This window comes from Aedes albopictus, chromosome 2, assembly GCF_035046485.1.
Source record: "Aedes albopictus strain Foshan chromosome 2, AalbF5, whole genome shotgun sequence".
NCBI lineage: Eukaryota > Metazoa > Arthropoda > Insecta > Diptera > Culicidae > Aedes > Aedes albopictus.
This window is the reverse complement of record NC_085137.1, coordinates 58,210,373-58,228,777: the sequence shown is the minus strand read 5'-3', so window position 1 is coordinate 58,228,777 and position 18,405 is coordinate 58,210,373. Positions and strand designations below refer to the sequence as shown.

The 18,405-nt window shown below is 41.4% G+C and overlaps 1 protein-coding gene across 1 annotated transcript; it reads left to right on the top strand.

Moving 5' to 3' along the window:
- Positions 1-3,942: 3,942 nt before the first annotated feature.
- On the top strand, positions 3,943-8,585 carry LOC109407308 (protein escargot). Its single transcript, XM_019680298.3, has 2 exons — positions 3,943-6,111; positions 6,229-8,585. The coding sequence occupies exons 1-2, from the start codon at positions 6,024-6,026 to the stop codon at positions 7,611-7,613; spliced, it is 1,473 nt and encodes a 490-aa protein (XP_019535843.3). The 5' UTR covers positions 3,943-6,023; the 3' UTR covers positions 7,614-8,585.
- The last annotated feature ends 9,820 nt before the right edge of the window (positions 8,586-18,405 follow it).

Sequence of the window (18,405 nt, the reverse complement as noted above, 5' to 3'; positions counted from 1 at the left end):
ACTCAGTTGGTCCAGGTAAATGCTCGACCGGTATATGTCCTGCCGAAGCGAAAATAGATACTGCGCCTCGTCTCAGTGGACCTCAACTATTCCAGCTACCTACGGATGACCCACATCATAGTGACCACGAGTGCCCTGCCCAAGTGCCCGAAGGAATCAGCATCTATTATCAGAATGTCAGAGGGTTAAGGACGAAGATCGATGACTTCTACGCGGCAGCATCGGATCAAGAATACGACGTCATCATTCTGACCGAAACATGGTTGCATGATGCCATTAATTCCGTACAACTTTTCGGTCATGACTATACAGTCTATCGCAAAGACCGCAATCCTGATATTTCCGGCAAATCTCGGGGTGGCGGGGTCCTTATAGCCGTAAAGAATAGTTTAAATTCCTCCAGGTGCAAGGGTTTCGTTGATCCTGGGCTCGAGTTACTATGGATCAACATAGACTGCAACGACCAAAATGTTTGCTTTGGGGCTGTTTATATTTCACCTGAACAGTCCAAAAGTCGCTGCATACTTGATAGTTATATTAGCTCTATTTCATCTGTTGTAATGTCAGCCGAGCTCCACACTGCCATCTTTTGTTCGGTGACTTCAATTTACCTGATCTATGCTGGCGCCCTGACCCTGCAGGTTTTGCTCAGCCTGAACCGACTGAGTCCGTTAGCTCTAGCATCGCTCTCATAGATGGCATGTCGCTGTTGAACATGAGAGAACTGAACGTAGCTAGGAATAGCCTAAACCGAACACTGGACCTTTTATTTGTGAGCGATGAAATTCTGCCGAGGTGTGACCTAGTGCAGCCACCCGAAGCGTTGATTCCTGTCGATTCATTTCATCCCCCTCTTCTTGTCACCGTACGCTGTGTTATCCGCACAGTTTTTCTTGAACTCGCTGATGACAGACTACTCGATTTTTCGAGAGCAAACTTTTCTAGATTAAACGATGCTCTTCTCTCAGTGGATTGGTCCCCACTCTACAACGAAAGCGACGTTAACAATTCCGTTCGGTTTTTCACTGAGACTCTTACGCAACTGTTCCCTGAGTTTGTTCCTGCTCCACGCCCTCGCCAGAAACCTCCGTGGTTCAACAATCATCTGCGACACCTGAAACGAAAACGCGCCAGCGCCCTTCGAGAATATTCGAATAATCGTAATCCTATTACGAAAGCAAAGTTCAATACTGCAAGCTCAAAGTATAAAAACCTCAACCGAGTACTGTACGGTCGATACGTGGTGCGGAAACAAGAAGCCTTGAAAAACAACCCGAATAGCTTCTGGGCGTTCGTTAATGAAAAGCGAAAAGAAAATGGTTTGCCATCCAGCATGTATCTCGGTGACAAAACCGCTGCTACTAACCAAGAAATGTGTAATTTATTCTCTGAGCATTTCGCCACTGCGTTTGACCACGCGTCGGTCAGTCAAGATCAAATTGACTCTGCAATTACTGATGTGCCATTCAACGCAATGTGCACAAGGATTCACGAGTTTGACAACGACGACATCTTGCACGCCATCAGGAAGCTGAAATTGTCAAACACCCCTGGACCGGATGGAATTCCCTCTGCCGTTATAATCAAATGCGCCGTAGCTGTTTGTGATCCGTTAAGGTCGATTTTCAACAAGTCGATCTCGCAAGCTGTTTTTCCTGAGTGCTGGAAGAAATCCATTATGTTCCCAACTCACAAAAAAGGGGACAAACGGGATATTTCAAACTACCGAGGTGTGACCTCGCTTAGCGCTGGTTCTAAACTGCTGGAGATTTTGGTGACCAATGTGCTGTTCAGATCTGCAAGGTCATACATTTCGCAAGACCAACATGGATTTTACCCAGGCAGGTCAACTGCAACTAATTTAGTTCAGTTTACTTCGCTGTGTCTGAATTCCATGGAAAAAGGAGTTCAGGTGGACGCAATCTACACCGACTTGAAAGCTGCATTCGACAAAGTTAACCACCGTATTCTACTGGCGAAACTGGACCGTCTGGGCGTGGCAACGAACATCGTGAAATGGATGAGGTCATACCTGAATAGACGACAGCTAATCGTAAAGCTAGGTGCCAATGAATCAGTACCGTTTAGCAACTGCTCCGGTGTACCACAGGGCAGTAACCTTGGTCCGCTCTTGTTCTCCCTGTATTTCAACGACGTGTGCTTCGTCGTCCCGGAAGGCTGCAGATTAGGATATGCTGATGACTTTAAAATATATTGGCTCGTTAAGTCTGCCGATGACTGCCGAAGATTGCAAACCATTGTCGACAGTTTTGCGTGCTGGTGTCAAAGGAATTGTCTGATCATTAGCGTGAAGAAATGTTCGGTTATATCTTTCACCAGGAAAAAAAAACCCAATCAGTTGGAATTACCACATAGACAACGAGACCGTGGAAAGGGCTAATGTTGTGAAGGACCTCGGCGTAATGCTGGACTCCGAACTAAATTTCCGTGAACACTATGTTCGCCTAATCAACAAAGCCAACCGGAACTTGGAATTTATTTTCCGGCTTTCCTCCGAATTCCGGGACCCATATTGTTTGCGTTCACTGTATTTTAGCTTGGTAAGATCGATTTTGGAAACAGCAGCCATAGTATGGAGTCCGGCCCACAACGTCTGGATAGGAAGAATTGAGAGAGTCCAATCCAAGTTCATCAAGTATGCATTGCGATTTCTGCCCTGGCAGGATGTGAATGATTTGCCACCGTACGAGAGTCGATGCCGTTTATTAGGAATGGATACTCTTGAGCGAAGGAGGAATAACTTAAGGATCGTTTTTGTTGCCAAAACTCTGCTGGGTGAGATCGACGCACCGTGGATTCTTGCTCGAATCAACATGAATGTGATACCCAGACCACTAAGACAACGAAGTTTTCTTCGATTACAATCGCACCGGACTGATTACGCACAGAATGAACCAATTAGGTCGATGTGTGAACTGTTTAATCTGTTTTACGACTTGTTTGATTTCAATGTTAGTACTAGAGTTTTTCGTGATCGTGTGTATAGTTTTATATCTTAGGTTTAAGTGTTCATGTAGACTGTGTAGTCCGATGAATTTCAACAACAATAATAATAATAATAATAATCTTGCGAATGATTCTAAAATTGTGTGTAAATTTACTGCAAATTCCAAATCTGCACACCAAAGTAGACCGAAATTTAAATTTTCAAAATTCAAAGCTTGTATGAGAACGATTTGATAAATCATCTCTAGGTGGATTCTTTACTGGTAGGAACTGCCAAGCAATTGTGCAGCCACTAAAAAAGAAAGTAGAGGAGCAAAGGTTATGCAATTACACTTTCACATCATCCCAATTCTCCAGTTAGCCTAGTGCCAGTTATCCCGGGTCTCCAGTTAGCCTAGTGGTTAAGGCTATGGATCGCCAATCCGGAGACGGCGGGTTCGATTCCCGTTCCAGTCGGGAAAATTTTCTCGACTCCCTGGGCATAGAGTATCATTGTACTTGCCTCACAATATACAAATTCATGCAATGGCAGGCAAAGAAAGCCCTTCAATTAATAACTGTGGAAGTGCTCAAAGAACACTAAGTTGAAGCGAGGCAGGCCAAGTCCCAGTTGGGACGTAGAGCCACAAAGAAGAAGAAGAAGAAGATCATCCCAATTCTGGTTACAAAAACTAAGTCTTGTGTGTGTCTTTGTTTTGTTTCTTGGTTGGTTTACCAGCAAAACTTATTTCGAAATCGTAACAACAATATCTTAAAACATAAGGTACCGGTTCCTCAGCGTGTACGTAAAGCTCATCTATGACCGATCAAATCTGTTCCTTTTACTTTAATTGATTAAAACCGTATATTGAACAGAACATATAATCACCCAAAATGAAAAAAAAATAGTCATTCCGGCTTACCTTTGCCAAAACCCGGAAGAACTTCCTAGCTTTTGTCACATTCCTACATCCTAAATCTAAACGCCAGAAAAAAAAGTTCTTCCCCCATGCCCAGCAGCACCACACGTTGGAAACTCGAAACCTAATGCCACACTTTCCACCTCTCTGGAAATCTGAAAACCAAACGCACATATACGGAAGGGACACGACACTTTTCGCTGCTTCCCCCGTAAGCAAGCGTTATTAATTGCTAGGATTATGCCCGGTGCAACGAACGGCAATGTGTTCCACCATGGTGGTGGTGCGGTGCGTCTGCCTGCATTCCACCCAGCGAAATCCCAAAAATCATGTCCTCGTTTCTGTAGGCCCAGGCGGACGACGACGACCATCCCGAAAAAAGCTCTTTGTTTCGGGCATGGCGATACACACAAACGGTCGCATATTGCACAAGGATTCTAACCGATTTTCCGACCGAGCAGATGAAGCAGATGATGATTTGTGCTGCGCACCGGAGAGGGACCGGCTGCAAGCATTTCATTGTACCGTTTGAACAAAAGGCCCGGTGCTGAAGGTTGCATTTAAAGGGAGTTTTTCGGGGTCCGTAGTCGGAGGCAGAGAGAATTGGTCCAGGTAAAAATCTGATTTTGTGACACCTTTTTTGCGAACAGATGAAACTTTTGGCGGTTACGATTTAAATGATTTTCGACCAAATGGGACCGAACCCCATGTTTGGGGTTCGTCGCTGTGGGGCCGTTGGAGTCGCTCGCTTTCAGTGGGGGCGCCGAGCGAACACGCGAACGTTCCGAATCGAACTGCGAGAGAAGTTCTCTCGCGCACCGAGTCAAACGACTTCGCCCTAGCCTCACATGTTCCGTCCAGCCGAGCGTATCGAACCGAACGCGAAAGGACGGGAGAAAACTTGTCCGCGGCAGACAGCCGTGCACGCGTGTGAGTCCAAGTTCCATATTGTACCCGCGACTCGCGAGAAGCCGCGCCACCGCGAAGCAGCGAAGAAAACAAGCAGCGCTAAAAATAAATGAAATCGAACACCGGTTCCCGCCGCACTCGCTGCAAGCCGTGCCCGACGAAGAGCCAATGCACATAGTGCACACCGGGCCCTCCTCGTAGAGGCGGCGGTGGCGAGGGAAAAACCTGAATGAACAGACAGAAAGAAGGTGAAAAACACCCGACCAACTGACGACCGACGAAGCAGTTGTCCCGAAGTCGCCTTCCCCTGCCCGAATCAGGTTTCACACCTGCGGTATTTCCCCTTCCACCAAACACCCGAAGTAAACCCGAAGACACCAGCGTAGCTCCACCTTCTTTGCACGATCTTTACCGTCTTCCACTTTACACACTGGCGGCGGCGATCACCTTACAGCCGGTCGATCTTATTGGTGCACGGAGGCACGTGCTCAACACAACCATACGGAGCTATCGCAAGACAGCGGCAAGCGAAAAGCGACGGGTAGCGGAGAGAGAAAGAGTAGCAGCTGCAACACCTGGCTGTTGCTGGTGCTTTGCCGTTTGTTGTTTTGTTTTGTCTTCGCCATTGCTGCCGCTGTGGGACCGATGCGAACTGATCGGATCGTACCGTAGGGGAAAACCCGAACGCCTGCTGCAGCCGACCGACCTGTTCGCTCCGGCGAAGGGGAAAACACTCGGGTGCTGGTGTTCAGCGCGGCGATAAATAGGGGCCCGAGCAGGATCCGAACACCATTCAAGGCTCACTTGCCGCGTCGTTCAGTCACACGTTCGAATTTTTATTGCACTCAATTTAGAATTTGTTCAAGTGATTTGAGTTTTCGGGTTTTGTGTTTTCGCTTTGCGCTTTCGTTGCTTCGTTCAGTTCGGGTCCGTTTTTGTTTATCGACGGCCGTGGTCTGGCGGCGAACAGGATTTCAGTCGTCCGTTTGAGCTCGTTGCGCATACATCGGAACGTAGGAAGTGAAACAAGTGATCTGCTGCTGCAGTAGTTAACGATCGGATTAAGTTGATCTGAATCGTACAAAGTGTTTTGACTGCGAGTGATTAGAAGCAAGGACAAACCGATTTATAAATGGAATAACACAAAAGGATTAAATGTGTTTCAAGTGAAAGTGGATTGAAAGACAATCTGTTGTGATTCGCCAGGAGCGAAATTGGAAATTTTTCAAACTGAAGAAAAGGTGAACTATGCCAACATCCATCATGCAGAAGAACTATAGCAATTGCCCGCTGAAAAAGCGACCAGTCTTCATTCGCGAGGAGGAAGACAAACATGGTAAGTGTCTTTGAATGAAGCATTTTCGGAGGAGTTTTGTGTTGAAATTAAAAATGATAATTTAGTATTGTTGTGAGCAAATAGCTAATTTGGATATTTCTTCTCTATTTCTTACAGACTCCGAATCTGACATGGAACCAGAAAACCTCAGCACAAAGCCAGAGGATCTTTCCATGAAAAAGAAAAAGGCTCGTTCAGAGTCTCCAGTGCCTGTTGTGATCAAAGCTGAAGACACTTTGCCAACGCCACCACCATCCTCCTCTCCCGATCCAACTGAAATCAAATCACCGATTTCAGTTCCAACCCCGATCTACGGATCACACCCATCTATCTACTACCCACCTTCAAGATCTCCAAACTCCCCCGCCGAGCCACTGCACAACTTTTACAAATCCGCACCCAATGTATATCCTGGATATCCTCATTTCCCATACCCAATGCCATATCCTTCCGACTTGTACAACTTGGCGTACCATCACCACATCTCGCCACCACGATCGGAGCCACTGTCTCCGTACGGCCAGCGTGAAAGTTCGGTATCGCCTCCACATCCTTCGCTGTATACCCGCCAGGATTCGATCTCACCGCCCACCATGGTTCCGGCCTACCCAGCCTCTGAGCTGCGAATAAACCAGAACAACAACATCATCAAGTCGGAGTCCTTCGCCCGTCAACACCGTTACATGCCCTACAGTCTCAGCCATCATCATCAGCTCATGATGCCTGTAGAACATCCCACGCTATCGCCAACCTCCAGCCACACCTCGTTCAATTCGTACCTCTCGTCAAATCGATCGCTTTCACCGGCACGCTCCAGTCCATCGACTGTTTCCGAGGAGAACAACAATAACACCTCATCCGCATCGATCCTTACCGAAAAGTCCACCTCCAACTCCAACATCCAGAAAGTGAAAAGTGAGAAGTCCAGTGACAAATCCAGTGGTGGTTTCAGTGGTGCTCCACGATACCAGTGCCCAGACTGTGGCAAATCCTACTCGACCTACTCCGGTCTGTCGAAGCACCAGCAGTTCCACTGCCCAGCCGCCGAAGGTAACCAGGCACAGAAGATCTTCGTTTGCAAGGAGTGCGACAAACCGTACAAAACCCTAGGAGCCCTGAAGATGCACATCCGTACCCATACGCTTCCCTGCAAGTGCAACCTCTGTGATAAGGCTTTCTCGCGACCGTGGCTGCTGCAAGGCCACATCCGAACCCACACCGGCGAGAAACCGTTCATCTGCAAGCTCTGCTCTCGAGCCTTTGCCGATCGGTCCAACCTGCGAGCCCACCAGCAGACCCACGAAGATGTCAAGCGCTTCAAGTGCCCATCATGTACGAAATCTTTCTCGCGGTTACCTCTGCTCACCAAACACACCGAAAGCGGATGCCCTGGAATCCAGTTGGGCTCCCAAGGCGTTCCCGGATCTCCCTCGTCGCATTCAAACCCGGACGATAAGTACATTCCAACGGTGTTACCGCACAGTAACATCGCCTGCTACTAACGGAAGTGTCCGGAACCTACCGAAAGTTCAACGAAAGTGCCTTTTTGGTCATCGCAAAAACCCCCCTACAAAACCGATTTCACCGAAAAAGACTGAAACCTATTGCCACCGCGATTGATTAGATTTTTATTGCCCCTATATCGAAGTGTGCTACAGAGAGTGAGCGAAGAAAGTGAAGAGTGACCGAGAGAGACACAGTTCAAAGTTTGTGTGTAAATAGGTTATTTATTCGTGAAATCTATTGCCCAGAATCGAACTTTTCGAGTTTTTCGCAAAATTACCAAAAAGTAGTGTGTTTTCCCGGTTAGAAATTCAAACGTCGCCAGAAATTGTTTTTAGTTTTCGTAAGTTATTTATTTATACCATCAATCGAACAAATCTTGAGTTACTGCTGGTCGCTTTCTCCGATGGTCTGCGGATCCCCCGGGGGAAGCTCAATCACTTTCATGAAAGTTTCTAAACTAGTCAGCTAGGATAATTCTTTGTGTATACTACCTAATTTCTTCTTCTTTCAAAACAACACATTTAAACCTATAAGCTAGAAACATTTTAAGTTGTCTCAAATCAGACCTATTTCAAAAAGGATCTCAGTTGTATGAAATTCCTATTGCGAGAGTGTGCGAATCCAGAGAAAGAGAGTGAAACAATGTGCCTTTTCAGGAAACAAGAAAAAAGACAAATCAGATCGACCTTTTCCACAGCGAAAGTAACTGATGCATTTCAAAACGCCATTCACATTTACTCACGAATGAAACGTAATCATGACAAATTAGCCTTTAAGTCCGCCGTATCCGGAAATCGAACGCTCTCTAAACTGACAGATCATTGTACAGTTCCAATCTCCTAGCAGATATACCCCCACTAAGAAGAATCTTAATATATTTTGTTTTTATTGCTTAGTGTTTAAGGATTTTTACAAACAATAAGAAAACAACAAAACATCAAATCAAGACAAAATAAAATCGACACAAACCTGTGTATGAAAAATTAAAACTTCCTGTTCTTTTGATTTCGCATTCTTCCCCGTCCCTGTGTGCATCGACTTCCTTCCTGTCTCTTCTTCGTTCGGGGGTCTTCAGGATATCCTTTCTTTTCCACGCGCTCAACAAAGGCGAACAGGCTGGTGCAGTTCGGGTTCGAGGAGAACAAGTGCGATTCTTGCCCTGCTGCAGCAGTGCAAGTGTGGGTGATTTGCATTATTCTTTCGTTCGTTGGTTCTTCCCGTTGCTACCGAGCACTTGTTCTTTGAAGCGAAAAAAAAAACTGGACGGATGGTCGTCGGACGGACCTGGGACCCTGAAAGGAAAGAAGTTTCGTCAAATTCCGTTTAGCTCTGGTTTCTGGCGATTGGACTTTTTTCTGTTGTTGTGTGTTTTCCTTCGAACGGAAGGGACCTTTGTAATCGAGTATTATATTTTTTTTTTCTTAAGCTAATGAAGGCAATCAGCTGGAACTTTATGGCTCAGGTGCTCTCCCTCGTCCCGGCGTGGGCACAGGTTTGCAGTATTGTGGGCGATCGGTTTACTTCCTTTTCAGCGAAGAACTTGTTCTTACGGCGGGAAGGGAACAAGTTTGGTGTTAAATTTCAGAAGGTATGCTGGATTTTTTCGGTAGCGTTTTTTTTTCCTTACGAATTATGACCCAGAATTGGAAGGTCTGCGGAGTAAATGCTGCTTTTTGAGCTTCAGGGGATTATGTTACAGCTCGCAAATATTTGACGCAGCAGGTGTAGACTGAGTCCAATATGTTATAACAGTAAACCAGATTTTGAAAGGTTTTACTTTTGAAGCTTGGTGTTTTTTGCTGGATACGGAAATTGGACCTGCTTATGAATGAAAATGACCGACGAGTTCTTCCATTTTTGTTGGTTTGATGGATACAAATGTAGGTATTCAAGAAAAGGTATTGATCATTAGCAAAATGTTTTAAACACTGACCCAGTGTTCTGTTGTGTCGTCGTATTTTTTAGGCATATCAGAATGGTAGAAACACATTTCAATATATTTACTACTGTGGCCATAATGCCCATGTATGACAAGATGGGCCAAATAAGAAAAAAAATGCTACTTAACATTTGAATTTGTCAATTTTATTAAAAAAAATCAGGCAATCGGGCTTTTGATGTAATCTTATCTTGACAGAATTTTGTATCCTTCCATAAATTTAAAAAGTCATATTTTTGGAAATTCATTTAACATGTTTTACGGAATTTCCTGTAGCAACCTCTTTAACAGTTTGTTTGCTATTTTTTATGGGAATTTCTTAGGAAATTTATTTGTGAATAGGTTCAGTATTTTTCCTTTAAGATCTGTGAAAATTCCTTCGGGTGTTATTATATTTTTAAATTCACTTCTTTGGGAATTTTGGCAATACTTTATTTTTAATTTCTTCGTTCATTCTCTTTGAATTTGTCTTGGTTTTTTTTCGGAAGGATATGTTTTTTTATATAGAATTTTAAGTCTATTTGTTAGGGTAATCTTGTGAAACTCCTAGGATTCATACAATTTGCGTGTTTTGTGAATTCCATCAATAGTCTCATTAGATTTTTTCCGACAATCCATTTTGGTCTAAGGACTGTTCATTTTATAAAGAGGACACCTTATTTGTGTGATATCTTTTTTATTTTTCAATAAAATCATTATCGGTTTTTTGCATAAATTTCCATAGCTATTCTACAGTGTAGGAAAAATATAACATTATACAAATTGTCCTTCGTTATGGAACTGAAGCGGTTTTCGTTAAAACTCAATAAAACCCCATTTCTCAAAATTCTACACAACTTTCCACATACATAACTCTAAAATTTTCATGAACTTTTCAATGTGTTGGGATCTAATACTATTCTTCTAAATGTGGAGTGTATTAGTTGGTCAGTAATAATGCACCAAGCATTATACAGCTTGATATAGTGAGTTGCCTTGTCATCAATGAAATTGATAAAAAATACTTATTTAAGTCCAGTGATGCAATAACACTACGGAATCAGTTCAAAATTTGTCCAGTATAGAAGAGAATTGCATTCTAAATGATACCGAAGAAAAATATGCTTTAAAGTACATTCTTCATCATAAATTTAATACTTAATGATGGCCATAATGAAAAATTGCATACTTTTTGCTTCATAAATGCAAGTTTTTAATTCTAGAGAAGCTTATTATTATTTATTTTCAGCAAGGTCTGACCCTATGTGGTTATATACCTTATTTGAAAATAACTACATGTTAATTTTTATTTTCGACATCATTGTTAAGTTGTATTTGCAATAGAGTACATCGTTATTTAGAAGAACCTTCAAAGAACGAAGCGGTTTTATCTCCGGTAACTGCCATGAAGCACAGTAACCAAGCCAACAATGCTATCAAGAAGCGGTTTTCTGCATTTGAAATTGCATTATTAGTACTTTCGACTAGATCCATTGAAAACATTCAAAATTTAATATTTTTATACATTTTTGTTTAACAAATAAATTTTATTCTGAAAATCTAGTCCAACTTATAACTTTATTATCTCAACAACCATTATTCCGATTAAGTTTATATTTTGCTAGAATATGTATCACTCAAACTGCTGCAGCATGGCAAACACTTTTATGCAATTAAAAACGATACACCGATGTTTTACAGAAACTTTGTGTTTATCTTTAGTTTTTGGGAATTGAAAAATTGACCTCTCGAAACACTTTGCCACATTTCTATGAAGTTCAATAATTTCAACCCAATTTATTTATGGTTATTATCTGCTAATATAATGTACTGAACAACTAACCAAGGCTGCTCAAATTTGAGCTACGCGTTTTCTTTTTATAGCCTTGCAAAGTTGTCCTCTTTATAAAATGAACAGTCCTTACGTCAGTTCCTAATTCCTTCGCCAATTTCTTTGAAATTTTTTTGCTTCATAATTTTGCAACTTCATAGTCAATTATTTCGGCATTTAGCTTGTATTCATTATCCAATTTCCTGGGAAAACTACTTCCTTGAATATGGTTGAGAATTTCTTCCGGAATTTCTTTCGACAATTTGTTTGAGAACTTTTCGTAAACATCTTTGTAAATTTATTCGGGTATCACTGGGGAAATTTCTTCAAAATCGTACTCGACAATTCTTTTGTGAATCCTTTTGGAAATATCCTTAAAATTTGTTGAGGACAATGTATTTTTAGTACATAGCTCAAATTCTCTAGAGCATCGTTTTTTTTAGAAACGTTGGAAGGATTTGGATGAAAATGCATCCCAATGTTGACAATCACTGAACAATCAGCGTGATGCATTTTCAGCCATATCCATTGAACGGTTCTAAAACGGTGTTCTAGAAAATGTTAGCTATGTACTCCAAATACCTTGTCCTTGAGCTATTTCTATGTAAATTCTTTCGGCTATTCCACCATTATTTCTATGAAAATTCTTTTAGCCAGGCTTTTCCATGGGAAGTTGGTAAATACATTCAGCAATTCCCTTGGAATCTTCTTCGGTAATTCATTTTAAATTCTTTTTAACATCACCTTAAGACTGTGTTTCTCAAACGGCGGATCGCGACCCTTCGGCAGGTCGCGGATTGGATCCTTGGATCGCAAAAGTTTGAGAGTAAAATATTTTTGTAATAATTTTGAGGACTTGTTATTAGAATTTGTTATAACTTTTAAATAGATTTTTTTGTATAAATGCGGCTTCGAGATGTGTTTAAATTTTAGAGTTTCCGTGAAAATTTCTGTAATATTCATACAATTTGTAAATTGGTTCCGAAACTTTGGTTTATTTTTTAATAAATTATTTAAAACTGTAGTTTTTTTAGTCTTATCTTATCTATGGTTTTCTAAAAAAAAAACTGATTTACGAGATTTTTAGCCTAGGCTGGTTCATTTTGGGATCCATTTTATTATTTCTCTTCCCAATAAATAACTCGATTTTTGAAAGTTTGTCGGGAGAAGGACTCGATCCCAAGCTCATGACGTGAAAGCAATGTGTTTCAAGAACCACATCAGGAAGTGTCAATAAGTTTAAAATATTTGAGACTGAGCGCAACGTAGATCAAGCTTATCACATCCTTTCAATAGTTCCTGAAGCAGATCCATGATGTTGAATGTTTTTTCCAGGTAAATATTGAATTGATACAAAGCTTCCCGCTCGAAAGATTTCGTTCAAGAAATGTCTACTTTCTACTACATGATATTACATCTTATTTGAATGGTCCACATGGAAAGGGGTGTAAGTGGAGTGACCATTTTTTCGATTTTGAGCTGAGCATTAAAAAAAAAACTTCAGATTTCAATCTTTTGACATTTTAGGAAAATTACAATAAATCAGAGAAAATTGGGCCGATTTAGAATTTTGTATGGGATGAAAAATTGGTGAAAATCTCATAAACTTGAAAGTAGGTTGTTGTCACTTACACCCTTTTGATTCTAACCCCCTCAATTGCATAAATAAATTACATTTTTTTAAACGACTTTTTTTATGAAAATACAAGAAGATGAGGTGCCAAATTCTCTTGCAATCAAAGGTTTGAGAACCTCTGCCATAAGAAAATTATTTTGGCAATTCCTATGAAGTTTTCTCAGAAACATTTTTTTTGAAATTTCCTTTGGAATTGATTTTTGACAATTTGCAAAGGTAAAAAAGGGAAAAGCTTTGCATTAGTTTATTATTTGCAATTTCAATAATTATTACATTTGCTCATAACTTCAAACGGAGTTATTTAAATGCCACAGAAGTTAAAAAAAAATAGACATGAGAAGTTCCCAATCGAACTGCCCAATGAACCCCTATAAGCCATGCCAAAGTATTGTCGGCATAGTACACTGAAACGTCTTTTAATACCATGTTGGGATGCCATTAAGTCAAGGCGTTGAAAAATTGAAATCCCCGACAACCCTTTGAAAGGTTCCTGAGATATCCTGATACCACATGAAACCCCCCAAAACGCCTCTGGAACCCCACTTAAACCCCTTGAAAATTCGCCTTCTGAATCCCCCTAATAAGCTACATCCCGAGAACTCCTGGAATACTCATGAAAGCTCTGATTACTGCCTTGAAATTCCCTGGGATCCCCTAAACGCCCATTAGACCTCCTAATGTGCTTCTGAGGCTCCTTGGAGCTCCCGTGAGACTCCCTGAGATACCCCCCTGATTATCCCCTTAAACAAAAGCACGTACACCGTCTATAGACTGTATTAAACTAGGCAACGGACACGACACACGCCCCTAAGACCTCCTAGTACCCAGTAAAGTCTCTTGGCACCTCTTGAAATGCTCCTTAAATATCCTGGTACCCCCTGGCGCTTCCTGCAACGCCCCTGAACCTCCCTGAAACGCCCATGATACCTTCTGAAACTCCCCTGAAACTCCATGATGTACCTTTAAGCGCCACTGAGGCCCCCTTAAACTCCCTTGAGACTCTCTGAAATGAAGCTCCCTAGGAAGTAACCTAAAAAATGTCCGTGTTAAACCCCGTTTCCTCCTATGGTAAACTTTTTGTATGAAAACTCCTCCAAAATTTGTGTATTCCAAACCCCCTCCCTCCTCAAAGCGTAATGTAATTTTTAGACGTTCCCCCTTCAGAAATAATTCCAGGAATTCCATTTTCAAAGAAATCTAAGGGTTCTTTCAGGAATTCCTCCATCGGTAGCTTCGAAAATTCTTCAGGGCGTCTCCAGAAAATTCATTAGAAGTTTTTTCATGATTTTGTTTATTGATTTCAGCCAATATTTTTCCAGAGATTCATATAGAGATTCCTTTATGAGTTCTTCTGGATATTTCTCGATGTATTTCTCCAGAAATTTGTCCTGGATTTCTTCCAAGGATACCTCTAGGAAATCTTACTCGGATTATTAAAGAAATTCAAAAATTTGTTCTAAAACAACTCCTAGACTTATTCCTTTTGAAATTTCTCATTAGAATTGTCTAGGAATCTTTACAGAAGTTTGAAATTTTCTGCAGACATTTTTTCAGGGATTCCTTCAAAAATAGTTTACGCATACCTCCGGAAACTCATTAAGACACGGTTTCCCAAACTGTGGGTCGCGACCCCCCAGGGGGGTCGCTGGTCTTGATCAAGGGGGTCGCGAGGGACAGTCGAAATTTTTTCTGTAACAGAAAACAAATGAGAGAATTTCTATGGGGGGGTCGCGAAAAGTACGTCCGCTGGCCAAAGGGGGTCGCGTCCCTGAAAGTTTGGGAACCTATGCATTAAGAAAATCCTCAGTAAATTTTAGCAAGAGGTTTCTCTCGGAATTTTTCTAAATATTTATCAATAAATTCATATAAGAGTTCAACCAAGTGTTTCTGAGGGAAAGTTTCATGAAAATTCTTCAGCAACTCTTTCTAGAAATACTTCAGGAATTCCCTGGGATTCTTTCACATAACCTGCCAGGTATTCTTCTTTTATGAATATTTATGATACCTAACTAATTCAAAAACTGCTCCAAGGATTCTTTCAGAAATTCCTTCACCGGTTCCATCTTAAATTTACTCAGGAATTCCTACAGAATATCGCTAAAGACTCCTTCAGTAGTTTAATGATTTATTTATGAATGTCAGCTAGAGATTTTTTCATTGATTTTTTTTTAGTTTCGGTATTTTCAACGATTCCTTTGCAATTTCTTTCAAGTGTTCAATGGAAAATTTCGTCAGGGGTTACCGAGGAAATGTCTAGAACGGTGGTTTACAAAGTGGGCGAAATCGCCCACTAGGGGGCGAAAATGATGTTGAAGGGGGCGAAAAGTCGTAAAACCAAAATTTGGGAGCGATTTTTTAATGATTTCAAATAATCAATAGTAAAAAGATACAAATCAAGGGTATCTTCTCAATCATAAAAAGTTCCTAACATTTCAAATACACTTTCTAGTATTTTATTTTTTTAAATAGTTTTTCTAATTGGACCTCTTGAAAAAAAATCAAGGCAAACATCATGTAAAACTGCTGAAAACTGAATTCAAAGTTCCTGTTGAATGGAATTATGTATGAATGAATCTTTGAAACTGTAAGAAATTCCTAGAAGATAACCAAGAAATAAACCAGCCTTGGGCTGAAAACCTCTCTAATAAAGACATGCAACACCCAAACTAACCTAATTGATAAGATAATTTCTAACAATTTCGTGACAATTCTATTAATCATTTTGCTGAAATTAAGATAGGAACAGATTTTGAAAGAAAAGTTTTGTTTTGAATAAGAGGTGTTGATACAATATTCAATCAAAAATATAACATTTCAGACGCACTTCATGAGCACTAGGGAGGAAAACCCCGTTCTGTCTGTGGTGAGAACTTCATGAACCTCAAAGGAAACAATGAAGACTATGCTGATGTTTTCCAACTTTAATCACGAGATCTTAAGTCCGAGGCCAGTGGACTGCAAGTCACGTATTTTTACGATTACACCAGGATCACATTACACTATTTTTTATGTTTTTCGTCACTCAGTGATTGAACATATTTTGAACAAGCTTTCCGGAGAAAATCTAAACTTTGCTTATTACTTGGTGATATTTGGAAAATTATCCAGAAATTTGCATGGCTACGCATATGACAATTTAATTATAGCTTAGTAAGTTCTCAAATTTATACGAGGCTTGTCAGCTTGAATTATCGGGCAATTGTTTTCCAATCGTCGATCATTTTGGATTTTGACTATTATTTGTTGCACAGGAACCTCTTTTTATGCACATGGCTGGGACTGCATAAATTTAAAATGTGCATAAATTAAAATAGGCATAAAAGAGGGAAATTTATGCATAAATTAAGTTTAAGCTTTAATTAGAAAATCTAGTTTGCGAGAACAGATCTTGCTCCTGGGCAGTTAAGGTGGGGCTAAGGGGGTTTCCAGAATGTTCCCAGAAAGCCTAAAAAGAGGGTTCCAAGGGGCTTCAGGGGCGTTTTAAGGGGTTGTTTCGGGGGATTTGAGGAGCCTACAAGGGAGTTCTGTCAAGATTTTTTGGTGTTTTTATGGGATTACGGAGAATTCTGGGGAATTTCAATAGTATAAAGTGGATTTCAGGGGCGTTCCAAGGGGCTTTTGGGGCAATTCAAGGGATCTCAGGAGACTTTAAAGGGCGTTGCATGAGGTTTGAGGGGCGATTTAAAGTAATTTAGAGTCTGCTTTGAACCTTCCTAAAATTCCTTAAAAAATCCCCCTTGAACCTCCCGGGGACCCCATGTAACGCACCTGACAGGCTTCGAAACCTTGAGAACTTCTCCGTAACGCTTCCGTAACGCCTCTGAATCCCCCGAAAATGCTCTGAAACGTCTTGAAATGCCTCAAAAATCCCTTTTAAATCCCCTCTGACCCCATGTAACGCACCTGAGACACTTCGAACCCCCGGAAACTTCTCCGTAACGCTTCCGTAACGCCTCTGAATCCCACTAAAGAGGCTCTGAAAGGTCCTGAAATGCCTTCAAAATCCCCCTTAGACTCTATCGGACCCCATGTAACGCACGTGAGGGGCTAGAAAACCCCCCGAAAACTCATCCGTAACGCTTTCGTAACGCCTCTTAAATCCGCAGAAAATACTCGGAAACGTTTTGAAATGCCTCCAAAATCTCCCTTAAACCCCCTCGGACCCCATGTAACGCACCTGAGAGGCTCCGAACACCCCGAAAACTCCTCCGTAACGCCTCTGAATCACGCCGAAAATGGTCTGAAACATTTTGAAATGCCTCCAAAATCCCCCTTAAACCCCCTCGGACCCCATGTAACGCACCTGAGAGGCTCCGAACACCCTGAAAACTCCGTAACGCCTCTGCATCCCGCCGAAAATGCTCCAAAACGTCTTGAAATGCCTCCAAAATCCTCCTTAGACCCCTTCGGATCCCATGTAACGCACTTGAGAGGCTCCGAACACCCCGAAAACTCCTCCGTAACGCTCTCGTAACGCCTCTGCATCACGCCGAAAATGATCTGAAACAGCTTGAAATGTCTAAAAAAATCCATCTCCGTAACGGCTCTGAAACCAGCCTAAAATGCTCTGAGACTCCTGAAAATCCCCTCAAGACCCACTCGGAGCCCATGTAACGCACATGAGACCTTCGGAAACACCCAATAATGAACCTGTAACTTTCCTTTGCTCTCATCTGTAAACACCCCCTGGTTACCGTTGCAATAGTTCCTGTCATTACTAAACGGAGGAATTTGGCACTCTCAGTCTTACAAAATCAAACGATTTATTTTAATCTGCCCGACGTTTCGGCCATGGGATGTGGCCTTTTTCAATTTAGGACGAAAACGATAGACTAATTTTCCCTTGAAAAAGGCCACATCCCATGGCCGAAACGTCGGGCAGATTAAAATAAATCGTTTGATTTTGTAAGACTGAGAGTGCCAAATTCCTCCGATTATCATAGTTCCAGTCGTTCGCCAAAAACAAATGTCATTACTAAATATTCTTATGCACAATATTGGTTCTGAGTAGCTTTCCCTCTTTTTATGCAGGGCATAAAAAAGGTGCATAAATTAAAAGTGCATAAAAAAACAAGCATAAAAAGAGGTTTTAGTGAATCTAAGATAAACTAACCAAGAGTTGAAAGCCTCATTAATAAAGCAAACAAAAATTTAACAATTTGTGTAAAATGAATACTATTATAATGCACTGATATCAGAATGAGCGATACCTCTACAGCTACACGGAATGCCACGGTTTCGTGAAATAGTGGTCTTTGAAAGGCTTTAGATAAGCATAGTTTCTGCCTTTTACTTATAAAAATAAAATCTTACCAAGGGGTGCGAAAACGTTTTTCCTGAGTTCCAAGGGGGCGATACCTCTTAAAAGTTTGAGAAACACTGGTCTAAAAGGTTTATTTTGCA

Coding starts and splice junctions, on each gene's coding strand:
- LOC109407308 (XM_019680298.3), top strand. CDS start 6,024: ATGCCAACATCCATCATGCAGAAGAACTATAGCAATTGCCCGCTGAAA. Junction 6,112..6,228: donor CGAGGAGGAAGACAAACATG/GTAAGTGTCTTT, acceptor TATTTCTTACAG/ACTCCGAATCTGACATGGAA.